Source organism: Balaenoptera borealis (genome assembly GCF_965194805.1).
Source record: "Balaenoptera borealis genome assembly, chromosome: 19".
In the NCBI taxonomy this organism is placed as follows: domain Eukaryota; kingdom Metazoa; phylum Chordata; class Mammalia; order Artiodactyla; family Balaenopteridae; genus Balaenoptera; species Balaenoptera borealis.
The window spans coordinates 7,130,802-7,156,433 of NC_138878.1; the positions used below are offsets into that span (position 1 = coordinate 7,130,802).

General features: G+C 46.9%; 1 protein-coding gene across 1 annotated transcript in view; it reads left to right on the top strand.

Annotated features, from left to right (window-relative positions):
• Window positions 1-25,632, top strand: part of CDYL2 (chromodomain Y like 2) — a 175,977-nt gene that overhangs the window by 136,160 nt on the left and 14,185 nt on the right. Inside the window, exons 3-4 of the mRNA XM_082366355.1 lie at window positions 13,432-13,649; window positions 22,131-22,303. Coding sequence (XP_082222481.1) covers window positions 13,432-13,649; window positions 22,131-22,303 — 391 coding nt within the window. The remainder of the gene's footprint in view (window positions 1-13,431; window positions 13,650-22,130; window positions 22,304-25,632) is intronic.

Here is a 25,632-nt window from a genome sequence, read left to right on the forward strand (position 1 = left end):
CACCGTCAAGGCCCCCGGGGGTGGCTACTCTTGGGGAAGAAAGGTCAGCTGCCTGGAAGAGAAGCATTTCAGGTGGCCCCAAGGATTCCAGGTGTGAAGGTGGACGGAAGCAGCATTCTGGGCCAAGGGACAGCTGAAGATGGCCCAGAAGCAGGAAACTTCACATCATCCTGGCAATGAGGGTGTTTAAGGGGTAGGAGTGGGAGATGAGCTTCGAAAATAGGGTGAGGCCAGAAGGTAGAGTTTGTGAGCAGAGGAGTGACAAAAACAGATGAGAAAGTGACTTTTGGGTGGGGTCGCTTTCTGCTTTGGAGACCCTAGGGAGTCTTTTGCCGGGTGCCAGCATTCTGGTCTAGTAATGCTTTGAGCATCAGCGTGGCCTTGGGTGGGGTTTAACCCAGGAGCTGTGATTTCACCTGTAGAAAAGTTTCCTTTTAATCAGGTTATTTTACATTTTGAATTCAGGCTCTGCTGTTTAAAACGTTTAGACAACTGACAATAGACATCGTCAGATGTATGACCATCATCACTCCTGACAGTTTGAAGTGATTTGGGAGCCTAAGCTTTCTTGAAATTCCTAGTGTATAGATTTTATAGGGCATGATTATAACATGCCAGATGGTGACTGACATGGCTAAGGAAGATTTTCTTTTAATTTGGCTAATTTATTTTTTAATACAATTTTAAAGATTACAGTCCATTTATAGTTATTACAAAATATTGGCTGTATCCCCCATGTTGTACAGTACATCTTTGAGCCTGATTACACCCAATAGTTTGTGCCTCCCACTTTCCAACACCTATACTGCCCCTTCCCCACCCCTGGTAACCACTAGTTTGTTCTTGAGGTCTGAGTCTGCTTTTTTGGTAATATTCACTAGTTTGTTGTATTTTTTCAGATCCCACATATAAGTGATATACAGTATTTGTCTTTCTCTGACTTATTTCACTTAGCGTAATGCCTTAAAGAAGATTTTTTTTTTTAATGTACCTGTAAATTCAAGCCTTGCTGTTGAATTCAGCTCTGAGATCAGGGATTCTGTCCATGGTGACAGTTAGGGGCTGGGACATTGACCAGCTGTGAAGTGACTGGTGCAGGTGCTGAGTGTATGTTGGGCTCTTTGAACTCGTGATTGGAGGGTGTTTTCAACTTCAGCACTGCCCCCGGCCCACCCACCCACCTCTAGAGATCTGACCCCCAGCCCCGCTTCTGCGGAAAGGCGCTGCCGTCCCCACCTGCGGCATCTGTTGGCGGCACCTCATGCCTTCTGACGGGCAGAGACAAGAAGGCCCCGGTGTGGTAACGCTGCACTCTCATACTTCCCCTCCCAGTGCACCCTCAGACCGGTCCACGCTTTAGGGATCTCCGGTGAGTCAACCACAGACCAGGAAATGGTTCTCAAGCGCAAAAACTATCACTTTCTCTTCTAAGAACTGCAGCTGGAAAACCCTAACCCCGCAGTCAACAAAGGATGGTTTCCGTCAACTGCGGAACTGATGAGTCTTCTCTCTTGTTTCTTTTAAGCCTCCCCTCCGCCCAACCCTCTCCCCACCTTGCAACCGAAGGTGCTCCAGTGTGAAGTGCCCTCTGGGGGCTCCCAGCCCTCGCTTATCTCTGTGAATCGTGTCTGCTTCCCGAGATGGTGATCGTGACGGGGATGCTGGGGGAAAAGGACCAGAAGGGAGGTGCCTAACATTTGCACCTTTTTGTGGGGACAGCAGCAGATCCATCACAATTTCCTTATCCTGCTCTCCAGCCTCTCGCTCTCACTCTCCCAGTTTTGGTTAGGAGATAGAAACTTCTCTAGGTCCTCTGTTATGTGTTTAGCACTTGCTCCTTTGTCCACCCATTCATTTATGCAGCAGTGATTGAGCCACTTCTGTGTGCTGGGTTGCACTGAGTCTAAAGATACAGGAATGGCTAACATGGCTCTTACCTTTAAGAATCTGTGTGCAGGTGAAGACGGAGCCAGATGTGCCAGAAAAGGTATGTCAGGATTTGCAAGGTATGCAAGGTAATTATCCTGCAGCGTGATTACCTGCACTGTCCAGTATGGTGGCTACCAGCCACATGTGGTTAAAGTTAGAATTCAGTGCATTAAAATTAGATGAAAGTTTTATAGTTTCAATAGCCATATGTGGCTGTTGGCTACTCTGTTGAGCAGTGCAGATATCAAACATTTCCAGCATTTTAGGGGGTTCTCTAGGACAGCGCTGAATCAGACTGTAAGTTCTTAAGCGCAGGATCCATCGCTCTGCCCGTCATTGTATCCCAGGAGCCAGGTTTGTCCTAGACACTCATGAACTGCATGCTGAATGGATGGAGGGAGGGGCAGTAAAGGCTGTTAAAAAAAAAAAAAAAAGATGTACCAGCAGACACTAGAAGAGGGATGAGCTTCTCTGGAAGAATTCCTAAGCAGGTCACAGCAGAGCTGCGTTGAGAAGGACGAGGAGACCATTACCAGGTGGACAAGGGAGGAAGTGCATTCCGGGAGAGAGTGACTCTGGTCTTGAGACGTCTTCCTTCTGTGTCCTGATGGCTCACACCCTAAAAAAGTGTTACTATATTCTTCGCAAAGGAAGGAAACTTCATAGCGCTCACACCGCGTTCTCTGCCTGAGCATCTTTGAGAGGTGAGGTCTTGCCTGCCTGTTGTGAAGAAGGGCCAGGTGTGATGTAAGTACGAGTTAGTCATCTAGGTGTGAGAGCAACCTGATTTCAGGAAACAAACGTTCCTATGTGTGCGACTAATACCAAGATTTGGAAGTGTGACCAAGAGGCTGAGAAATGAACATGGAACGTGTTTCAGAATCAGGAGTGTTAAATACGAGGTCGCCATGTGGTGTGAGGAGGCTGCTGCAGGTAGTTTCCTTTGTTTGTTTTCTGCTCATTCGTTCGCTTGATGGACGCTGCGTTGAGCAGTGCTGCCTTCCAGGCACTGTGCTCAGTCCTGCAGACACAGAGTGAGTGATTCTCAGATTTGTCCCCGAAGAGCCCGCCCTTAGGTGGAGACATCAGGCAGGTACAGAGATGATGATGATGCAGTAAAACGAGCTCGGCTTGGTAACAGTTCCATGTGACACTGGAGCCAGGTGTAGCACCCAGATTTTCCTTCCTGCTTTGTTCGGAGAGCTCTTGGGAAGAAAAGCAGAATATCCCTCAGAGCCAGCACCAGCGGGAGGGCCCGAGACCAGTGTTAGGTTTCTGAGTCTTGTTGCTTGAGTCAAGCATCACTTTTGAAGTCAAGATTCTTAGAGTTTGAACCCTATTCTGACCCTTCCTAGTGGCATGACCTTTGGTTTTGCTTTTCTCACCTCTAAAATGTGGCTGAAACGATGTCTTATAGGGTTCTTCTTAGGATTGGACGACGCAAGCTATGTGAATCACATAATAAGCACTCAGCAAAATAAGATTGTTGCATTACGGTGAGGAATCGAGAGAAAGGACTTTGAGGATAATGCTCTACCGACCTTGGAAGTAGCCATCGCAGATTGTTCCGGGCAGGTGTAGATGGCTCCGAGCCCAGTTGCCCACGACAATCAAAGAGCTGCCCAAGATCCTAAATAAGACTAAGTGTGAAAGCAGCACAGATGACGCACCCACCCCTGGGGATAGCATCCTTTGATGTCCTTTCTGAACTTCTCCTTCCTTCCTCGACGTCCAGAGGAAGCTTGGTGCTCTTCGGTGCTGGGGTTTGATATGTTCCTGGTGGAGAACGTAGGCACGGACGCTGAGCCCTGCCTGGAGTGGCTAATGCTGCGTGCAGTGGTGTCCTGTGGTCTGTCCCTCGTCTGTCCAGTCCTCTGTGGCCTCCCAAAGACCTTTACCCTCTGTCCTCCCAGAAAGCTCACCCCTCATCCCGGGACAGCTTCTGTTTTTCTTTGTGTATCTTACAAACTGCAGTGCATTTTCTGACACACCTCTTCCTGCCTCACAGTGACAACTGTGCACCGTTTCTTGACACTTTTTGAGTATTTCCACCATTTCTCAGTTGATTGGGCAGGTTTCCTTCTCCCGCTAGCTGAGTTGAGATGCCTTTTTCAGTCTTCCAAGAGTCTCTCCTTAGGGAATCTTCCACACACCTGGATTTTTTATTCTTTTCTCCAATCTGATCATCTCTATCTTTTAATATAGGAGTCTGACCTGCTCACAAATTAATGTGATTATTAACATATTTGGATTTTTTTCTATTCTATTTTGCATTTTAATATTATCATTCTGTTTCTCTGCTCGCTCTCCCGTCCCCAGCCCCTACCCTTTTCATACTTTTAAAGTGAATTGGTACATTTTATATGTTCCGTCTCCCTGAGCTGACTTGGAAGCTAACCATAGATTGTATTTGTATTCTTAAATTTTAGCATACGTACTCAACTATGAATTTTTTCTAATAGATGTGATATCCTCCTATTGATATAACAAGAAGGACCCTACTTGGTTTTAACTTCTCAATGAGCCTCTTGTTTTTGTTTTGTCCACTCAGTGTTGTTAAACACCAAAAACTATTTTTATTATTTTTGCAGCCAGGAATTACATTTACTAAATTAAAAATAATCAACTGTATTTCTTTTATCTCTTGTCTTCCTATGAATTAACTTTTTGATTTGCTGAAGTTTCTCTTTATAATTCTTTTAGAGTCTGTGGTAGATAAACTCTTTTAGTTTTGAGGTATCTGAAAATACCCATTTCTTGGTCCTTTAAATGTGGTTTTAGCTGGGTATAAAATTCTTGGTTGATAGTTATTTTCTCTCAGCATTTTGATGATAGTTCATTTTTTTCAGGCCTCTGTCCCTGCTTGTAAATAATAAGTTGAAAATAATTTCAAACTTACAGCAAACATTGTAATCCTTTTTGGATTTACCAGTTTTTAACATTTTGCCACGTCTGCTCTCTCTTTCTCTGTACATGTTTGTGTGTTTCTGTACATGTATATGTAGATATATAGACTCACACATATGTACACACTTAGAACTTATATACAAATGATTATACAGATTATATACAAATTATTATTCTTTTTCTGAACCATTTGAGTGTAGATTGCATACATCATGCCTCTTTACCCAGTAATATTTTCTGTGGTTTGTTTTATGTTTGTTTGTTTTTATTGAAGTATAGTTGATTTACAATGTTGTATTAGTTTCAGGCATACAGCAAAGTGCTTCAGTTTTTCTTATATATATGTGTGTGTATACACACACACACACGTATATATATACATATATATATTGTTTTTCAGATTCTTTTCCATTATAGGTTATTACAAGATATTGAATATAGTTCCCTGTGCTAAACTCCTAATTTATCCCTCCCTCCCCAGTGATATTTAGTATAGGTATTTCTAAGAAAAAGGATATTCTCAAGTCAACACAGTACAGTTATGAAATTCAAGAAATTTAACATTGATAGAATCCTTTTATCTAATCTTTGGTTCTTATTCCATTTTTTCCTATTATCCCAGTAATGTTCTTTAGAATATTTTTTCCTCCAATATAGAATCCAGGCCAGAATCCCATGATGACTTTAGTCGTCATGTCTCTTTAGTTCCCTTTAATCTGGAGCAGTTCCTTGGTCTTCCATTGTCTTCAGTAACACTGGCATTTTTGAAGAATACCATCCAGTTATTTTACAGAGTGTTCTTCATTTTGAGTCTGTCTGATGTTTCCTTAAGACTAGATTCAAGTTATTCATCTCCACTGAAATACTTGATATGATATTATTTCCTCTGTCTTACCTATCTATCTCTTTCCTTCTTTCCTTCTTCCCTTCCTTCCTCCCTCCCTCCCTCCCTCTCATCTATCTATCTATCATCATCTCTATCTATCTATTATCAGTTCAAACTTGAAGATTATTATTTTATGCAATGGTTTATAATCCATTTCTTCCCCTTATTTACTTTTATGTTCAAATTGTCCTAGATTTGGCCAATGGGAACCCCTCCAAGCTGCCTCATATGTCCTTTTGACATGCCTGGTTATTTTTTTGGTCACTTCCTTACTTCCAGGTACAATAAGACTTTCCAGCCCACTTTGTACCTTGCCTGTCCCAGCCCTGGAAGCAGCCATTTCTCTGGGAAGTCCTGGATTATTTTAGTGAGGATGGTATTTAGAAGCCAACATCTGGGGTCTAAGTGTGCTCATTGCTATGAGATCTTCATTTTTTCTAAGCCCTTTCAGCTAGTGGAGCTAGGAAATAGATATAATTTTAAAAGCCGTGAGTTCATACCGATACCTCCAATTTCATTCTAATCCCACTGAGTTCTTCCTTGCCTTCCCACATTCCATATTTGTGTGTCCCTTCTTCCACAGAGAGAACCCTGTTTCTCCATAACATCACACAATTACTCATTTGCTCACCCTATAATTCTCATAAAATAATTTTAGAATTGCTCCACCCTTACCCTTACGAAAAGCAAACCCACTAAGAAGAATTCAGGATTTGTTTGAGGGTATATCAGTCATTATATTGAGTCCAAAAGTTATTTGTATTGATCGTCCTTCCCCTTGAATAAATAAGTACTACATGATCCATGGTTGGTTGCATCCATGGATGCAGAACTGTGGACACAGAGGACCAACTGTAAAGTTATATGCAAATTTTCTACTGCATGGGGTTGGCGCCCCTAACCCCTGCGTTGTTCAAGGGTCAGCTATACTCAGAGAAGTGTAGAAGAGAACTATACTCCTTCCCCATCCCTTCTGCTCTATTCTGTCAACCACTGTGGGTATCCAGTTTCATTGTGTTCTGACTTATTCTTCCTCTGTTTCTTTTTGCAAAAATAAACAGATTTATCTATTTTCCCTTCTTTCTTACACTAAAGGTAAAATACTTTTATACCTTGCCTCTCTTTACTTGAAGATATGTTTTGGAAATCACTCATTAATTCATAGAAATAGTTTTCATTCTTTTTACAGCTGCATAGTATTCCATTGTGTGGATACACCATAGTTTACATCCCTAATCTATGCTTGGAAGTTTAGGTAGTTCCGATATTTTGCAATTGTGAATAATGCTGTAAGGAATAATATATATAAAAATAATAATAGTAATAATAGTAATAAATATATATATATTTTTGGTATATTTTTATGTTATGTTTCCAGAAGTGGGATTGCTATGTTGAGAGTACATGCATGAACAGTTTTCTCACATGTTGCCAAATTCCCTTCCATAGTAGTTGTACCATTTTGCATTCCACCCACAATTAAGAGAATGCCCAACTCCCCACATCCTCTCTAGAAGAGTATACTGTCAAGATTCTGAACTTTTGCCAAGTGAATGGGTAAGAAATGGTATCTCAGTGTAGTTTTAACTTTCATTTCTTTTATTACGAGTTTTAGTTTGCATTATTCTTTTGAGTGAAGATGAAATCTTTTTTTACGTTTAAGGGCTATTTTTATGTAGTATTTGTGGATTATCTGTCCATGTCTTCTGTCCGTTTTTTTCCTGGAGGAATTTTGGTCTTTTTGTCCTCACTGTTTAAAATTTCTTTACAATTTGAGGATCTTTTATCTGTGATATGCAAATTTTTTCCTGTTTGTCATTTGCTTTTTAACTAGTTCTTTACCTTACCCCTGTGCTCTTTTCCTTTCTGTCTGCTTTTGTCTGAGAATTTCTTGTTTATTTTAAATGACTCTTTTTCTCACATCTATCACTTTTAGCATTCTAAACATTCCTATCCTAAAGTCCTTGTCAGATTGTCTCATAATATTCAATTTATCTGATTTGGATTCATTCATGTCACCAGTATTGATTTTATTGGCTAGAATTCTGAGCATTATATATCTTCCTATTTCAGAATTTTGGCGTACAGGCTCATTTCAAGAGGGAAGTTGGTTTTTGTCTTTCTTTGCTTCCTGTCTCTCCCTCCACCTGGCGCAGAGCTCCCGATAAAGCCTTGGCCGTGGACAGCACGTGGTTTTGTCACTGTTGTTCTGCCTTCGTGGGAGGGCATCACACCATCGCCTGGCTTCCATCCCCTGGATCCCTCCTCCCATCTCGAGTGGGAGGCTTGGTTTCTGCTGCCCCCTGGGTCCCCTTCCCGCCCAGCACCCGTGGCCCCCACCCCTACGTCGAGCTTTGTGCTGGTGCTCTGCCTCACACACACAGAGATGGTTGTGTGTGAGCCCAGTGTTGCTCTGTCACCTCTGCACGTCTGGAGCAGAGGGGCTGTGTCAGAGCATGATTTTATGGAGCCTTCCTAATGGGAAATACTCCTTTGTACTCTGAAGGGAGGAATGTGAGAAGGCTTGAAGGGAGTGGAAGGAAGGAAACTAGCCTGATTCGGGGAGTGGGGGGGCAGGTCCTTTGTCCCAGAAGCACGGCACGTGTCCCTGCACTTCGCAATCATCCACGTGCGGGAAGTGGGAGCACAGAGGAGGGATAGTGACCTCCAGCCTCGCAGCCCTGAGAGGACAGGGTGTGGGGCTTTGAACGCCGTCCACCACTGGGTTTTCACTCTGGCCTTCGGGCTCACCAGCGTGTTCACCCATCTCTCCTGGGTCTGTTCCCCGGGCTTGGAGGGAGCGTGTGGGGCTGGGAGTGCGAGAGGCGGGGCTACAAGGACTCACCAGCTAATTCCTCATTTTTGGAATGACTTGGCATCCTTTAGCTAACATTTCTGCAGCGCCTGGAATGAGCCAGACACTTGCTAATCCCATATCGGTTCCTTAGTTAAATTAGCTCCGAACAACCCTGAAAAGCAGGTACCACTAACCCCATCTTATGACAGAGGAGACGACACTCAAGGGCTCGTGTGGCTTCTAGCTTCTCCTGATGAGCAAACACAGGGCTGGGATTCCCATGCTGTCTGGCTGCAAAGCTCCAAACTTCTATGCTTCCGGCATGTTCTATTTCCCATGGTGCCTTCCCCGCCAGCCTGCCCCCATCTCTCCAGAGGCATGGTGCCCCAGAAGAGGAGCGGGCTTGAGAGCACCTCCGTGTGAGGTCAGAGTTAGGTCCAGAAAGGTAACAACGCAGCTGTACGTGAGTGAATCCGGGCCCTCACAGAGGCTTCCTCCCTTCCCTGGCCCAGAGATGGTGCATCTTCCAAGTCACCGTTGGAGATGTGAGCCATGTGTCCTAATAGAGAATAAACAGGTGTGTTTTCCTCACATAGTTTTATGGATTATTTGGTCAGATGGTCCCTTAGGGGCTGCTTCTCCTTATGCTTTAACAGAAAGACCATGGGCTCCTTCACAGAGAACCCCCCATGCAGTATTTTTTATCATGTCACCCTATCTTTTCCCATCTGTCATTATTGTAACGATTAGTCTACTTGTTTACTTTCCATCTCCCACGCCTGAAGCAAGCTCTGGGACGGCATGGACCTTATTTCTCTGATTTTTGTTTCATCTCCAACATCTAGTTTTATAGCTGGCCCATAGGAGGTGATAACTAATTAGATTGTTTTTAATTTATTTATTTTTATTTTTGGCTGCGTTGGGTCTTGGTTGCTGTGTGCAGACTTTCTCTTGTTGCGGTGTGCAGGGGTTGCTCCTCGTTGTGGTGCGCAGGCTTCTCATTGCGGTGGCTTCTCCTGTTGCGGAGCACGGGCTCAGTAGTTGTGGCACGCGGGCTCAGTGGTTGTGGCTCGTGGGCTCAGTAACTGTGGCTCACGGGCTCTAGAGCGCAGGCTCAGTAGCTGTGGCGCACGGGCTTAGTTGCTCCGCGGCATGTGGGATCTTCCTGGACCGGGGCTCGAACCCGTGTCCCCTGCATTGGCAGGCGGATTCTTAACCACTGCGCCACCAGGGAAGCCCCTAATTAGATTTTGAATTACTGAAGAAAAGGAGAGGCAGCTGCCTCTAATCCTGGCTCTGCCACTTAAAACCTTCACGGCTCCCAGCAAGTGACTCACTTCTCCTTATCTGCAAAGTGGACTAAGAATGACAGTTTTGTAGGACTGTTGAGGAATTTAGAGACAGCGTACAGAGCTGCTCAGAAAAGGTAACCCTCAGGTCCTCCTCCTTAATATCATTGTAAAGCAGCACCTTGACTTGGTTGTGGGGCAGGAGTTTAGTCGGACCTCTCCCAGCCCCGGGAAGCACTGATCTTCCCAAGCCCCGAGCTTCTGACTTCTCACGGGCAAGAGCTGGTGGCCGCTGAGAGCAGCTCCCGTGATGCGCTGACATCTGCCAGCAGGTCCCCAGCACGGATCTGCCAGCTCTAATTAGGAAGCTTCTGCGGAGCTGGAGGTTTGGAGGTTGACCCTGAAGAAACAGCTCCCTTTACACAAGGCTTTTAATTAAATGCTCGCGTTTACTTTCCGGAGTTCATTGAATCATTTACTCACATCACGGTGTTTGACCAAGGCCAGTTGCTGTGGGTGATGGAAAAGTACAAAATGAGGAGGCTTCTTGGAGGCTGTCAGGTGACAGAGGCACTGCTGCTTCTGTGCCCCTTCGGGGCTGGGCGCTCGTCTGGGTGGGGACGGGGTATGCAGGGAAAGGGTCCAGGGAAGCATTTCCTGGTCCCTGCCTTTGACTTGGTTCTTGAGATTCCAAGACCCCCCCCATGCTAACTAAGAATCTGAGTCCACCTTGACGTTATCCAGACCCTGGTTCTCAAAGCCTGGTCACTGGAGCAGGGGCAGCAGCTTGGGGTGGGCCCAGCAGGCTGGTTTAACAGTTCTCCAGGTGACCCGGATCCCTGCTCAAGTGTAAGAACAACTGGGGACTTCCCTGGTGGTCCAGTGCATAAGACTCTGCGCTCCCAATGCAGGGGGCCTGGGGTTGATCCCTGGTCAGGGAACTAGGTCCCGCACGCATGCCGCAACTAAGAGTTTGCATGACGCAACTAAGAAGTCCGCATGCTGCAACTAAAAGATCCCACATGCTGCAACTAAGACTTGGCACAGCCAAAATAAATAGACAGATAGATACATAGATAGATAGGTGTGTTTCAAAGGTGTTCATGATCTTTAAAAAAAAAAAAAAAGTGTAAGAACCACTGGTCCAGGGTCTCAAACCTCCCTATATGTCAGAATTGCCTGGGAAGTGGTTTTCTTGGGGTTTTTTTCTTTTGTTTTGTTTTTTAAAGTTAACTTAATTTTAAAATGTACTCTTTAAAATAAACTTCACTTTTTTGGATTTCCTGAAAATTTGGAAAGATAATAGAGTTCATGTATACCCCATACTCAGTCTCTCCTAGTATTATGATCATCTTCACTAGTATGGTACATCTGTTACAGCTGATGACCTGCTATTGATGCATCATTATCAACTAAAGTCCATACCTTATCCTAACGTCTGTTCCGAGATCCTGATCCCACATCACATTTAGTCGTCATGTCTCCTTAGGATCCAATGCACTGTGACAGTTTCTCAGACTTTCCTGGTTTCTAATGACCTTCACAGTTTTGAAGTATACTGATTAGGTATTTTGTAGAACTCTTCTCCATTGGGATTTGTCTGACCTTTTCTGCATGATTAGACTGGGGTTGTAGGTTTCTGAGAGGAAGACCCCAGAGGTCCAGCGCCCTTCTCCTCACATCGTACCAGGGGTGCACACCATGCCATGACTTATCCCTGTTGGTGTTGGTCTTGATCACGGGGCCAACAAGGCTTTGACTTCTCCATCTGCCGCAGTCAGGTTTCTCCACTGTTACTCTGCCCCCTGAGCCTCCCAACTTTCTACACCGTTTGGAAGGAAGTCACTTTGTGCAGCCCGCCCTTAAAGAAGTTATGTTCTACCCCCTTGAGAGCAGAGCATCTACATAAACTGTTTGGAATTCTTCTCCATGGGAGATTTGGCTCTTGTCTCCCATTTATTCAATCTCATTGAATTATATCGGTATGGACTCATGGATATTTATTTTGTACTTTCAATTATAACGTAATACATATGACTTTATGTCGTTGCTCAAATTCTGCCGTCTTTGGCCATGGGGAGCTCTTTCAGTTGGCTCCTGTGTCCTTTTGACATACCCCCATCATTGTGAAGGTGGTTGTTATTATTTATTTATTTATTATTATTCTTTTTTTAGTACTTCCTTCCTTTCAGCCTCTGCAAACTTATCTTGCATGTTTCTCGCCCCAGTCCTGGAATCAGCCATTTCTCCAGAGAGCCCTGGTTCCTTTTATTGAGAATGAAACCAAGCTCTGGGCCCCAGGTGTGCTCACTGCTATTGGGATGTCAGACTCTGAGCCCTCTCAGCTGACAGAGCAAGGAAATACACATGTATATACTAACCTGTTTGTACACGCTTATCTGTAAATATTTCTGAATGTAACCATCTGTATCTGTATTGAGTTCATACTGAGGTCTTCAATGGTCATCCATTACCACGTTGCTCATTCTAGCCCCCTCCCCTTGCTTCTCTGTAAACTGCCACTCCAACACTGAGAAACCTTCTTCTTCCCATCTGCCATCCATTTATGTAATTGTTCAACTCCAGCATTCATGTATAATGTCAGAATTGTTAACTCGTACTTACCTCCATGAGATCAACTTTATCAGCTGGAGTACACTGCTTCTGTGCAGGTTGTTTTGCCTTTAGTCTTACAGACTCCACTCATTCCTAAAGTTACTTAGGTCAGTGCCTTCCCCCCCCCCCACCCCTCTGCAGGGAGGTGGTTTCATACATTTGTCATACAGTTAGATTCTTTTATCACATTCTGCATTCCATCCTTGGATTCCCCCCATCTCTTAATTTTTAAAAAAAAATTTTGCATACTTTAAGGTTCACTGTCTATGCTGTAGTTCTTCAGGTTTCGACAAATGCTTTATGTCTCATATTCACCATCATAGTATCATATAGAGTAGTTTCACTGCCCTCAAAAAATCCCCTACGCTTCACCAATTCCACCCTCCTCTTATTCCACCTGAACCCCTGGCAACCACTGATCTTTTTACTGTTTCTGTACTTTTGCCTTTTCTAGAGTGTCACATAATTGGAATCATGTAATGTGTAGCCTTTTCAGAGTGGCTTCTTAGTAATACGCATTTCAGATTCATTCATGTATTTTTGTGACTTGATAATGAATTTCTTTTTATGCCAAATATTCTATTGTGTGAATGAACCAGAGTTTGTTTATCCATTCACCTAGTAAAGGGCATATTGGTTGCTTCTGATTTTTGTTTATTATGAGTAAAGCTGCAGTTTTTTGCTTTTGTTTGTTTGTTTTGTTTCGTGGCCATTGTCGGGTTCCCCGTTGCTGAAGGCACCCAAGCAGAAGCTGGGTGCTCACGGGTGGATGTGTGGGAGAGGGAATCAAGGATTGCATGGGGTCATTCACAGAGAGCCCTGTCTGGGCTCTTCCAAGTTTGGAGATGTAGCCGTTAAGCCCCAGGCCCTTCACCACCCAGAACAGAGCTGCGCACGGGTCCCGGCCACATCGGACCCTTTCCGTGAAAATCTGAGCGTTCTCTGATGACACTCCTGTGTGACTGTTCCCCAGTCAGTTTCTCACTTTGCTCCTCTGATTTTGGAAGGCTCTGCTCTGACCAACGGGGGACTAAACCTGCACAGCCCTGTGAAGAGGAAGCTGGAAGCGGAGAAGGACTACGTCTTTGACAAGAGGCTCAGGTACAGCGTCCGCCAGAACGAAAGCAACTGTCGCTTTCGGGACATTGTCGTGCGGAAGGAAGAGGGCTTCACGCACATCCTGCTGTCCAGCCAGACCTCGGACAACAACGCGCTGACCCCTGAGGTGAGGGGGCAGGATGGGGGGGGGGGGTGTCACTCTGAGGCAGTCACAGTAGGGCGCTGGCTGTCTCTCTGTGCCCTCAGGAGCTGATGGAGACAGCCGACACTTGTGCAGACTTGACCGCGGGACCCAATTTGCTAATCACCTTACGTATTTTATCCGTCTGATCTTGATGACCAGTAACCATATTATCCCATTTTGAAGATGAAGACCCCGGTAAACAGACAGATTCAATAAACTGATTGTGGTCACAGAATTAGTCAGTATTAGCCCCAGAAACCAGGCATCATATCTTGGGCTTTTCCAGTGAAACTGCATTATAATCAGCATGTCAAATTTCTTTGCTTTAGATGGAATTATATTCACTCAGCTCGCTTATAGTTTTTTTAATGGAGATGTAATTCACATACCATAAATTTTACCCTTTAAAAATGTACCGTTCAGTGGTGTTTGGTATATTCACCAGGTTGTGCAGCCATCAGCACTCATTCCAGGACATTTCCATCACCCCCGAAGGAAACCCTATGCCCATTAACAGTCACCTCGTTCTCCCCCCGCCCAAGTCCCCGGCAACCACTAATCTCCTTTCTGTCTCTATGAATTTGCCTATTCTGGACATTTCGTATTCATGGAATCCTACAGTACATGGTCTTCCATGACTGGCTTCTTTCACTCAGCACAGTGTTTCGGGGGTTTCTCCATGTGGTGGCATGATCAGTGCTTCATTCCTCTTCCATGTGTGGATAGGCCACATTTTGTCTATTAGTTCTCCAGTTGAGGGACATTTGGATTGTCTCCACTTTGGGCTATCATGAAAAATAATGTTATGGACGTTTGTATATATGTTTTTGTGTGAACATATGTTTTCAGTTTTCTTGGATATATTCCTAATTATGGAATTGCTGGGTCATATAGTAACTCCATATTTGACTTTTTGAGGAACTGCCAAACTATTTTCCCCAGTGGCTGGACCATTTTACATCCCCACCAGTGGTATGTGAAGGTCCCAATTTCTCCACATCTTTGTCAGCACTTATTATTATCTGTCTTTTCTATTATAGCCGTTTTAGTGGGAGTGAGGTGCTGTCTCATTGTGGTTCTGATTTGCATTTTCCTAGTGACTGATGATGTTGGGCACCTTCTCAGGTGCCTGTTGGCCATTTGTCTACCTTCTTTGGAGAGATGTCTATTCAAATCCTTTGCCTAGTTTTAAAAATGGGATTTTTTTTCTTTTTATTGTTGAGTTTTGAGTGTTCTCTGTAAGTTCTGGATACTAGACCCTTATCAGAGCTGTGATACTTCCATTCTATGGCTTGTCTTTTTCCTTTCTAGATAGCAGTCTTTGATATACAATTTTTAAAATTTTGGTGAAGTCCAATTTATCTTTTTCCTCTATTACTTTTTAAAATGCTAATCCTACTTATGTTTTAGATGAATAGAACAGGGAAACAGGGAATACTTAATGCAGTTAGGTAGACAACACCATTCAGAATATGGGATACTTAGTAGGGAGCAATGAAGAGATTGTTAATGGTGCAAATGTGGGAAAACATGCATCTAAGCAGTCTTCTCCAACTGGACCGACCTGGGCAGGGCGTAGAATGATCAATGACAAAAATGACTGTGGTGTGGCTAGTAGTGGCTCTTCAGGCTTTATATTTGCTATTTATCCCATTTCATCCCACCAGTACCCTTCTGATGTAGGATTATTATGATCCACCTCTTACAGAGGAGACAATGTAGGCCTAGAGAACTGAACAGGCCTGGGGTCGCAGAGCTTCAAGAGGGCAGGGCCCTCACCACTTTCACCCATCCTTTTGTCCTGGCCCTCAGACCAGTGCCTGGCCCATTGAAGACAGTTCAGTGCAAACCCCCTTGTCCTGTCCCTTGACATTCCGCACTCCAGTGTCCACCATAGCAATGCAGACCTGGAGGGTAAACCACAGGGGTGTGTTTTCTTTTAGGTGGGACACAGTCAAGGAGTGGCCGCCCAGGCAGATGGAGACGGCTAGGTGGCCTGGCACTGCCCAGTATGTCCACTGCACTCAGGGTGGCCCCTGAAGTGGGTGGAGTGGGAGGTGCTGTGTCCTTGAACCTGCAATCACGTGTCTTGTCATTATGATTTACATAGACTGTGGCTCTTTTTCGGGATTGTGGGGTGACAGTCAGGAATGCTTGTCAACCTGTGAGGGAAGAGAGCGGCTAAAGCCTGTGTAGTTAAGGAGGCTGCTGGTTGCTCATTGCCCCTCTTCTAAGCATGGTGTTTTGGGGGTCTCTCCCCCCTCCACCTTCAGCAGAACCACCTCAGGGTTCTGTGCTCTGTAGACCTCTGCGTAGGACTCAGAGTCTGGGGTCTGTGGTTTACCCCAAAGGCTGCCCTTCACACGTTTATACACCTGGAAGCCTTGTTATTTTAAACTCATCATGAAACATTCACACGAGACCGATTCTTCTTAGATTTCTTTTCTACTTCACTACTTTTAAAAAGGGTGCTTGGGACTTCCATGGTGCCACAGTGGTTAAGAATCTGCCTGCCAATGCAGGGGACACGGGTTCAAGCCCTGGTCCAGGAAGATCCCACATGCTGTGCAGCACCTAAGCCCGTGCGCCACGATTACTGAGCCTGTGCTCTAGAGCCCGTGAGCCACAGCCACTGAGCCCGCGTGCCACAACTACTGAAGCTTGCACGCCTAGGGTCCGTGCTCCACAACAAGAGAAGCCACCACAATGACAAGCCCGCGCACTGCAACGAAGAGTAGCCCCTGCTCGCTGCAACTAGAGAAAAGCCCAGTCACAGCAACGAAGACCCAACGCAGCCAAAAATAAATAAATAAATTTATTTAAAAAAAAAAAAAAGCGTGCTTGAAAAAGGCACAGTATTTTCCTCTGATAAACCGAATAAATGGGAAGTCTCCCAGTTTGTTCTGTCTCTTTGGAGCAGCTCTGTGTACTAACTGTTGCCTTCTCATCACGGAAACGTGTGACATTCAAGTGATTTAAGGTGCCCGGGTTCTCACCTCCCGAGCCGTGGGCTTGGTTAATTAGGGGGTTTACTCCTAATTGGTGTCTGTCAGTAACAGAACAGGAGGAAGACGGAGAAACAGTCATTGATCGGGTGCTTTCAGCTCTCTCAGCAACCAGAGTGGATTGACTCTATGGATAAATTGGCTAACGGGGTAAAGTAGCCCCGAAATGAAGGTCCTGCTGAAATGAGGAGGTGGTGTTAGGGAGGGGTACAGAGGTAGCGGAGGAGCCTAGCGGACCGGGTTTGAATCCTCCTTCCACTAATTTACCTCTTCTCTTACCTTGGGATTACTTTCCTTCTCTGAGCATTCTCATTTACAGAAATTAGACAGTATCTTCCCTGTGGGATTAGAGACAATATCTGCAAAAGAGGCTCTCAGAGTCCCTGGCACCTAGGAGGTAGTCAGCGCATGTTCCTATCATTGTTAAGATGAAACGGGGGTGATTTAACAGCCACCGGCAGGCCCAGCCCTGCTCGTTCATGGAGGGACCGGAAGGAGGCCTCCTTCACGGTCATAACTGAATTCTTTTTCTAGTTGTATATGTGACATTGGCTGGATCGGCCTCATGGGCAGAAATTCATACATTACTGGGTGTATTAACTAGATTCTGAGGCTAGCAGCTGTGTTGTAATATTTCTCCTGTCTGGAATACAGCAAAGAGCCAGGAAAATAATGAAAATGCCCCTTAAGGAAAGAGCCAGCAAAATAGATTGTCCAGAGCCTGGGTGATTAAAAGCTCATTCACTTTCCCATTAGGAGAGGACCTGAGGCCCTCACTCTGTTCCTGGTTTTCTTGGTGGCTCCCAGCCTCGGCAGACAGATCACCGCCCTCCGCGGGGGCACACCTCACACCCTCTTGATCATATCTGCTATATCCACACCGTCTGCAAGCCAGTGAATTCTTAAACAGCTCTCATATGTTTCCTTCTGTTTCCATCACAACCGTGAGAGTCCACACTACTAGCTATTTTGTCTGCACTATTGTAATAACCTACTAACAAGTCTGCCCACTGTCAACGTTTCCTGCCCTGTCATCCGTTCTTCAGAAGGCAGAGTGATCTTTTGGAAATGCAAATATGATCAAGTCACCCCTGTTACACACACACACACACACACACACACACACTTCAAAGCCATCAGTGGCTCCTGATCGTTCTTGATAAGAATCAAAACCCTTAACTAATGTTGCTGGCGAGGCTGGTGCTTCTGACCCTCCAGCCTCATCTCACATCACATGCAGAGCAGGGGCAGTGAATCTCAAGAACGGATTTGGGACTTCCACTCTTCTCTCCCCCTGCACTCTGGTCACCCTGGCTTTCCTTCATGCTCACACCTGCCCCAGGGCCTTTGTACATGCCTGTCTTTCTGACTAAAGCAGCCTTCCTTCCCTCCTGGCTTAGCTGGGTCTTGCTGTTCTTAAAGATCTCAGCTCAGCCGTCGCTTCCACAGGCAAGTCTTCCCTCCCCCCCTGGACCAGGTCATGTCTGTCTCTCATGGCCTCTGCACTCTGGCTTCTGGAACACATCCCAGTTGTCAGTGTATGTGTAGCTGTGTGGTAATTTGTGAAATGTCTGATTGCCTCCATTAGACTGTAAACTTCTTGAGGAGGTAAACACTGTGCCATTCACTCAATCCAACAAACATTTATTAAATTCTGTTACATGCACAATTTCCTGGTGTTATAGTGCTAAACAGATGAGTAGAGTACTATTTTATTGAAGCTCTTTTTTTTTTTTTTTTTTTGGCTGTGTTTGGTCTTTGTTGCTGTGCACAGGCTTTCTGTAGCTGTGGCGAGCAGGGTCTACTCTTCATTGTGCGTGGGCTTCTCATCGCGGTGGTTTCTCTTGTTGCAGAGCATGGGCTCTAGGTGCACGGGCTTCAGTAGTTGCAGCATGTGGGCTCAGTAGTTGAGGCATGCAGGTTCAGTAGTTGTGGCACATGGGCTCAGTAGTTGTGGCACGTGGGCTCAGTAGTTGTAGCTCACAGGCTCTAGAGCACAGGCTCAGTAGCTGTGGTGCATGGGCTTAGTTGCTCCGTGGCATGTGGGATCTTCCCGGACCAAGGATCGAACCCGTGTCACCTCAGTTGGCAGGTGGATTCTTAACCACTGAGCCACCAGGGAAGTCCTTATTTAAACTCTTAAGGGATGGTGTTAGTTATATTATCACAATAATAACACGTTGCCCTAAACTTAGCATCTTAAAACAACAAGCACAGTCTGTGAGGGTCAAGAGTGCTGGCTTGGCTTAGCTGGGTACTTCTGCCTCAGAGTCTCCCACAAGGCTGCAGTTGAGGTGTTGGCTGGGGCTGCAGTCTCACCTGAAGGCTCGATGGGGGAGGCTCCACTTTCACGCTCCTCCAGGTGGCTGCTGGCAGGTCCCAGGTCCTCACTGGCCAGAGACATCAGTTCCTTGTCACTGGCTACTCCCCATGGACTATGGCATAGCCTCTCCATAGGGCTACTCACAGCATGGCAGCCTGCATCCCCTGGACCGAGAGCTCCAAGAAAGAGGTTTAGCAAAAGAGGACGGCCGAGGGAATTCCCAGGTGGTCCAGTGGTTAGGACTTGGCGCTTTCACTGCCGGGGCTCGGGTTCAACCCTTGGTTGGGGAACTAAGATCCCGCAAGCCTCGCAGTGCAGCCAGGAAAAAAAAAAAAAGAGGACAGCCAAGACAAGCTGTAGTCATCTTGTATCTTAGTCTCCTCTTGAAAGGGGCATCCCGTCACTTTACCATATTCTCTCCGTTAGAAGTGGCTCACTAGGTCCTGTCTGTACTCGAGGGGAGGGGATTGCACACAGGTGTGAATACCAGCTGCCTTAGAGGCTGCCTGTCACAGGGGTTTAAATCAGGAAGGAGGCAGGATAAAGTAAGGAGGCACACGTTCTACCAGGGAGTTTGTAGAAGTGCCATAGCAGGGATTTAAAGTACTTAGGGTGTCAGGAGAAGGAGGGGGTGGCGTTGTGTCTGGGGTATTTGGGAAGGCCTTCGTGCGGGTGGTCGCAGTTGAGACGGGCCCTGGGTGACTGGGTTCAGCAAGTAAAGGTGACGGAGAGAGAGGGACCCTGGCCTGCTCCCTTTTTATACCCACTTTTAATGGATTTGGTCATCTGCTTCCAACCCGTGGCAGATCAAAAGGTAGAAGTGGCAGGGAAGAGCATGCTTTCTCTAGCAGACACTCACGCAGGAGCAGGTGGTGGCCGGCAAGTGCAGAGCAGGGGCAGTGAATCTCCAGGACGGGTCTGGGACTTCCAGATGCACCACGGTCCGGCACATTTTGTAACAGAAGCGTGCCCTGGGAGCCTCTGAGGGGACTGCTCCTTTACAGGCTAGCACTTGACATGGAGAGGTAGTTACACGCGTGCCCTGTGTTCTGTTTAAGAAGGCAAAGGAGTGTGTAATAATTTTAGAACGTTTTACTCTAAACACACCAGTTACATTATAAAATTGGGGGTGGGACGGGGCGTGGTCCTTCAAGAAGGTGGCACCTTAGCCATCAGTCCAAATTGGATTGCCAACACGGGAAAGGCAAAGGAAAGGCATACTAACTAGATACATACATTTTTAAAATTAAAAATGTAATTTGTACTTTTGTTGTATGAACAAAACACAAAGCTACTTTCCATTTAATTCGTAAAGGAGGCAGCCGCCGTGTTTGATTTTGTTTTTACTAATTGACAAGTACGTGTGCCCTCGCATGGGGAGTCACATGCAGAAGTGCAGCTCATGTCTTCAGAGCAGGGTTTTCTTTGCTTCTCGGAGAAATAGAGTTCATATCTAGGTGAGAGTGTGTCTATTTCTGGAGGCAGATGGATTAAAGGACTCACATGATAGTGGCCTGTTAGCTTTTCTGATGTTCAAAGTGAGTATCTGTGGCTTATCCCCTGTTAAGAGTGGAAAGTACTTCTCCCGTCCTTCTCACAGAGCTCAGACCCAAGAGTCTTGATTCAGATTGACGTCTAGGCCTGGTTTTTTTTCCACAAAGATTCATCCATTTATTTAAGTCATCCTGCAGTGTGCAGTCGTGGACAGAGAAGGGACGTAGGGGTGAGATTTGCATCCTGGTTCTGCCTCTTACTGGTGACCTTGAACCACTTACTTCGCTTCTCTGAGTCTTCCTTGCTTCATCTGCAAGATTGGGATACCATTCCCTACCTTACAGGAATTTTGTTTGGAGTAAAATATTACGTGGAAGTTAACAGATGCAGTCCCTGGCCCCTCTTAAGTGCTTAATTAAGTGGGGCGGCGGGAGGGTGTGTCATTTAAAGTACAATTTAAAAAACAATGCTCTCATAAAATTTCCCCACTGTACCCTGTGATTCTGCCTTTTGAATAATTAATAACAATCCTTTAAAAGCCTGTTCCTTTACTGTCTTTCCTGTTGGACTGTCAGCTCCACTCAGGCAAGTAAATGCCTTGTTTTTTCTTACCGTGCACTTTTTGCACTTATTCTTCCTGCTTCCCTAACTTCTGTTGGATTGAGTGATTGAGCTTTCTTTATTTTGCCCCTCCCCTGCAGCCATTCATTGCAATTCACGTACTTTTAAGAAGTTTTCCGTAAGCTGTGTACACGTAGCGGAGTCTAAATGTGATCACGACCCTCTGCCCCGCTCCCAGCCACAGAACCTCGGCACGCCCTAACTCTCGTCATCTTACCCAATGTTATTGCCTAAGACTATAGTTCTACCTTGTGCAAAACCCCAGCCTTCAATTAGCCACTATCAGTATGATGATTTTTACAGTCAATTCTTATATTGATTTACTAACACATTCTCCACTTTCTATGCCGGTTGCTGGTCCTTACACGTCAGTTTTTCTTCTTCTTGAAGTACATCCTTTTTTAGTTCTTTCAGTGAGGGCCTAAGGGTGGCAAACATTCTTTTAACTGAAAATGCCTACTCTTTACCCTTGCCTTTGAATGATGGTTTAGCTGGATACAGAGTATGTGTTTACTGGTTATTTTCCTCAGCACCTGGAAAACGTTATGGGTCTGTTGCCAAAGCCCACTTCCTATGTGCCACCTGTGAACCACGTGAGCATCTTAGTGGAGTTAAGGGTAAGGAAGAGTGTAATTAAACTGGACCTTCTAGTGATGGCTAACATACCTCACCTGGGCTGTGCACAGGAATATTTTCCCACACCTCAGAAAGGGCTAAACAAGCGAATGCTGGAGGAAGATCTGCAGAGATTTACCAGGGATTAGATGGCTCCACGCCAGGCTTCCGAGTCTGCAGCCAGTGACCCCCCTGGCACCTCCTTAGCGCTCTGTGCTGCTTCCGGGATGGTGCAGGGTGTCTGGTTTGGCGTTTCATTGCTTGGTCCGGACGTGGCGTGTGTTCGGGGGAGGCTCCCTGTGCAGGCCGAGTAGACTGGCCTCTGCGCCCAGGGGTCGGCATAGGTCTGAAGGCCCCTGGCTTACAAATGGACGCTCACCCCCGCAAATCCCTCTCCGCCCACAGATCATGAAGGAGGTGCGGCGCGCGCTCTGCAACGCGGCCACGGACGACAGCAAACTGCTGCTCCTCAGCGCCGTGGGCAGCGTGTTCTGCAGTGGCCTGGATTACTCCTACCTAATTGGCCGCTTGTCCAGTGACCGGAGGAAGGAGAGCACCCGGATTGCAGAGGCCATCAGGTGAGCCCTGCTCATGTTCGAGCACTTGGGGACCTGCCTAGGGCTGCCACGTTTACCACTGAAAAATACAGGCTGCTCAGGGACTTCCCTGGCGGTCCAGTGGTTAAGACTCCACGCTTCCATGGCTGGAGGCAAGGGTTCCATCCCTAGTTGGGGAACTAAGATCCCACGTGCTGCGCGGTGCAGCCAAAAAAATTAATAAATAAAATTAAAAAAAACTACAGACTGCTCAGTTAAATTTGAATTTCAAACAATGAAACATTTTCTAAACCGTAGGTATATCCCATCCCATGTAGTATGTGGGATATACAAATACTAAAAAAATTTTTTGATGTTTATCTGAAATTCAGATTTTAATTGGGCATCCAGTGTTTTCCTGCCAAAATTAGGGATGCTTTTACACTCTAGGTTATATCCCACTTTATTCTTTTGATCAAAAAGAGATTGTATTTCTTTATATTAAGTCCAGTGTCTGGTAATGCCCAAGTCTTATACAGACTACTCCCACCCTCTGCCTGATGGTGAAATCTTTGCTTTTCTGGGGGTCCCTGCCTCCTGGAGCTGACCTGGCTCAGCCCTGGGGAGAAGGATGGATGTGGGGAGCTGTGTATATGCAGATCCAATGGGGTGGGGAATGTTTCCCCCACTGTCTTATTGCCTTTGGGGCAAAAAGTGGGATCCTCGGGGTGACATCCAATCCCAAAGATCAGTATCTCCTCTGGGACACTGAAGGGTAGTTACTCCCCCATTCTTTATGCATTTGTCAAAAGCAAGTGAGCGTGATTTCCAGCAAGGCTGTCACGGGTCCTCCATCCTGGGAAGGGCACATATGCCCGCTGCTGCATCTTATGTGGTCCTCAGACAAGCCACGGTTCAGTGATACCTCCTGGTCCCTTGAAAAGGAGCACTTACTCTGCGTGGAGTCGTGGAGCCTCGGGCCGCGTGTTCGGGATTTTCTGGGGCCTCCAGTCTCACTGGGCTCTGGCAGCGTCTCCCGGAAGCTGATTCCCACAGGGGAAGGAAGGCTTCCAGGGGATGCAGAGCCTCCAAGAGGTGACACAGGGACGCCTGCACATGTGGGGTTCCGAGTCCCTCTTTAGGGGGAAGCATCCCCTAGAATCTCTGCTCTAAAACCCCTGTGCACTTCCTGTGGCAGAATTCTTGCCGGAAGAGACGTGGACTACCCGAAGGCAGTTATTAGAAAAGGTGTCGTCGTTTCAGGCTGCTCTCAGGCTGCCCAGGTGCAGATAGCCCAGCCGTGTACACGGCGGTTTGTTCTTTGCTCCACTCGGCTGTGTCCTTTCACAGGCACCTTGTCACATAGTGAGGGGGCCAGCAGGGTCCCCCATAAGCATCCCCCCTCATTTATGGGACTGTCAGAGATGGGGCGCCTACCTCTGTGGCCTGAGGAAAGTCGTGGCTGTAGCCTTCACCTGGTTTACGAATTTCACTGGTGGCATTAGCTGGAGTCCCAAACTGGAGGAGATGCTGAACGCATGACCTCATCTCTGGAGAAACGCAGTCAGTGGAGCTCAGACAGTTGCCATCTCATCAGGAAGGAGAGTTTCTCTTAGGCAGAGCAAAGGGAAAGACGGCAGAGGAAGTGGAGCTTCCTAGTTCGTGGGCTGGCAGGGACCCAGGGAGATGGAGTGGGGGTGTCCCCTGGGCCACCAGTTCTCAGCCCAGTGAGCTTTTCCAAAACCCAGCTGCTCGGCGGTCCCTCCAGGAGCTTCTGAGTTAATGTGTGTGAGGTGGTGGGGTTTTAAAGTTCCCTTGGTGGTTCTAATATGAAGACAGGGTTGAGAACCCCCGCCCCGTACTAACCAAGAGGCTTCTGCACCTTGACTGAGCGCGCCAGAAGTTTCAGGAACGCAGTGCAGAGAAACCTTTCCCAGAGGCTGTTCTGCAGCTTTCCAGAGCAGCATCGTGAGCGAGGGGCTCTGTCAATAAGTGAGTTCTGTCCCCACTCCTGCGGATTTTCCAGGCACGTTAACGTATTTACTGTCTGAGCAGTCTCTTGTGAAAGAACTTCGTTCGCAATCTGGCATGGCTGAGACATACTTTGGCCACAGGACCTTATCACCTGCGGGCATCCCTTGCGATTCTCCGGGCACACGCACGCTCGCGGCTGGGCCACGCAGCCACAGTACCCCAGCGGTGCTCCCTTCCCTTCCTCAAAGTTCCGTAGGGAAGACATGCGCGCACGTGGCCCGGGCAGCTGCGTTCCCCCTGCAGACGTGCGCTGAATGGACTGACAGATGTGTGAAGAGCTCAGGTGACTCATTCCGAAGACACCTCTATCCAGGATCCAAGCAAAGCTGTCCGCCCAGCCCTGGGGGAGAGGCTGCCCTCACCTGAACTCCTCACAGGGGCTGTGGTGGCCTGCTGGCGGGCTGCTGGGACAAAGAGGAGTCAGATAACCTGTGTGCAGTACTTGGCCCGTGCCTGGCCCAGAATGGGTACTTGGAATAAGTGTGAAGGATTATTTTCATTGTTACTCCTGTTACTTCCAGCCGCAAGTCCTAGCTAAGCCTGGGTCTGGCTATGGAGTGGGCTTCTGGGGGCGGCCCAGGATGGTTGTCACCGTGTGTACCTGGTGCTCACAGGCCCCGTCCCGGCTGACGTGGCTCTGAACTTTGGCAGTGGGAGGGCTGCAGTGTACGGCCCCGGTTAAAGGGACTGGATAACGGGGTCACAGTTGCCAAGTGCTCCAGGTGAAATCCAGACATCCCCGTGTGCAGAATTTTGCTGAGTCTCCTTCAGGCCAGGTGAGCAGATTACAGACCACTGAGAATGGAATGAAAGCTGTGTCCACCCCCCCCCCAGCCGATGCGCCGACCGTGATAACAGTGGCCTGTGTGCCAGGCACCGTGCTGGTGCCCCTGGTGGGCCATCACATTTAATTCTTGTGGACACACCACTGGCTTTCCCATTTTCCAAGAAGTAAAATGAGGCTCCAGAGACTGGGTAACTTGTCCGAGGTCTCCCCACTAGTTAGGGGCGGTGTTGAGTCTTGACCCCAAGTCTTTCAGACCCCAAAGTTCCTGCTCCTTCTGCCACATCAGCCCAGCAGCTCCAGCCGGCAGCTCTAGCCGGGACTCAGGTTGAGTGGAGGGAGCAGCGAGGGCTGGTGTCAGCCTGAGGGACTCTGACGCGGGGGGAAGACGGCCAGCCATCTCCCCAGCGCAGCCCTGCCACCCAGACCAGCGTCAGCTATCTGAGCGGCAGTGTCTGTAATGCAATATCCTGTGTGTTGTCTGGCTCCCACATCCAGCGGGCCCTCGTGATAGAGATCTACTGCTTGAGGTGAGAGGAAAAGGATGGGGAGA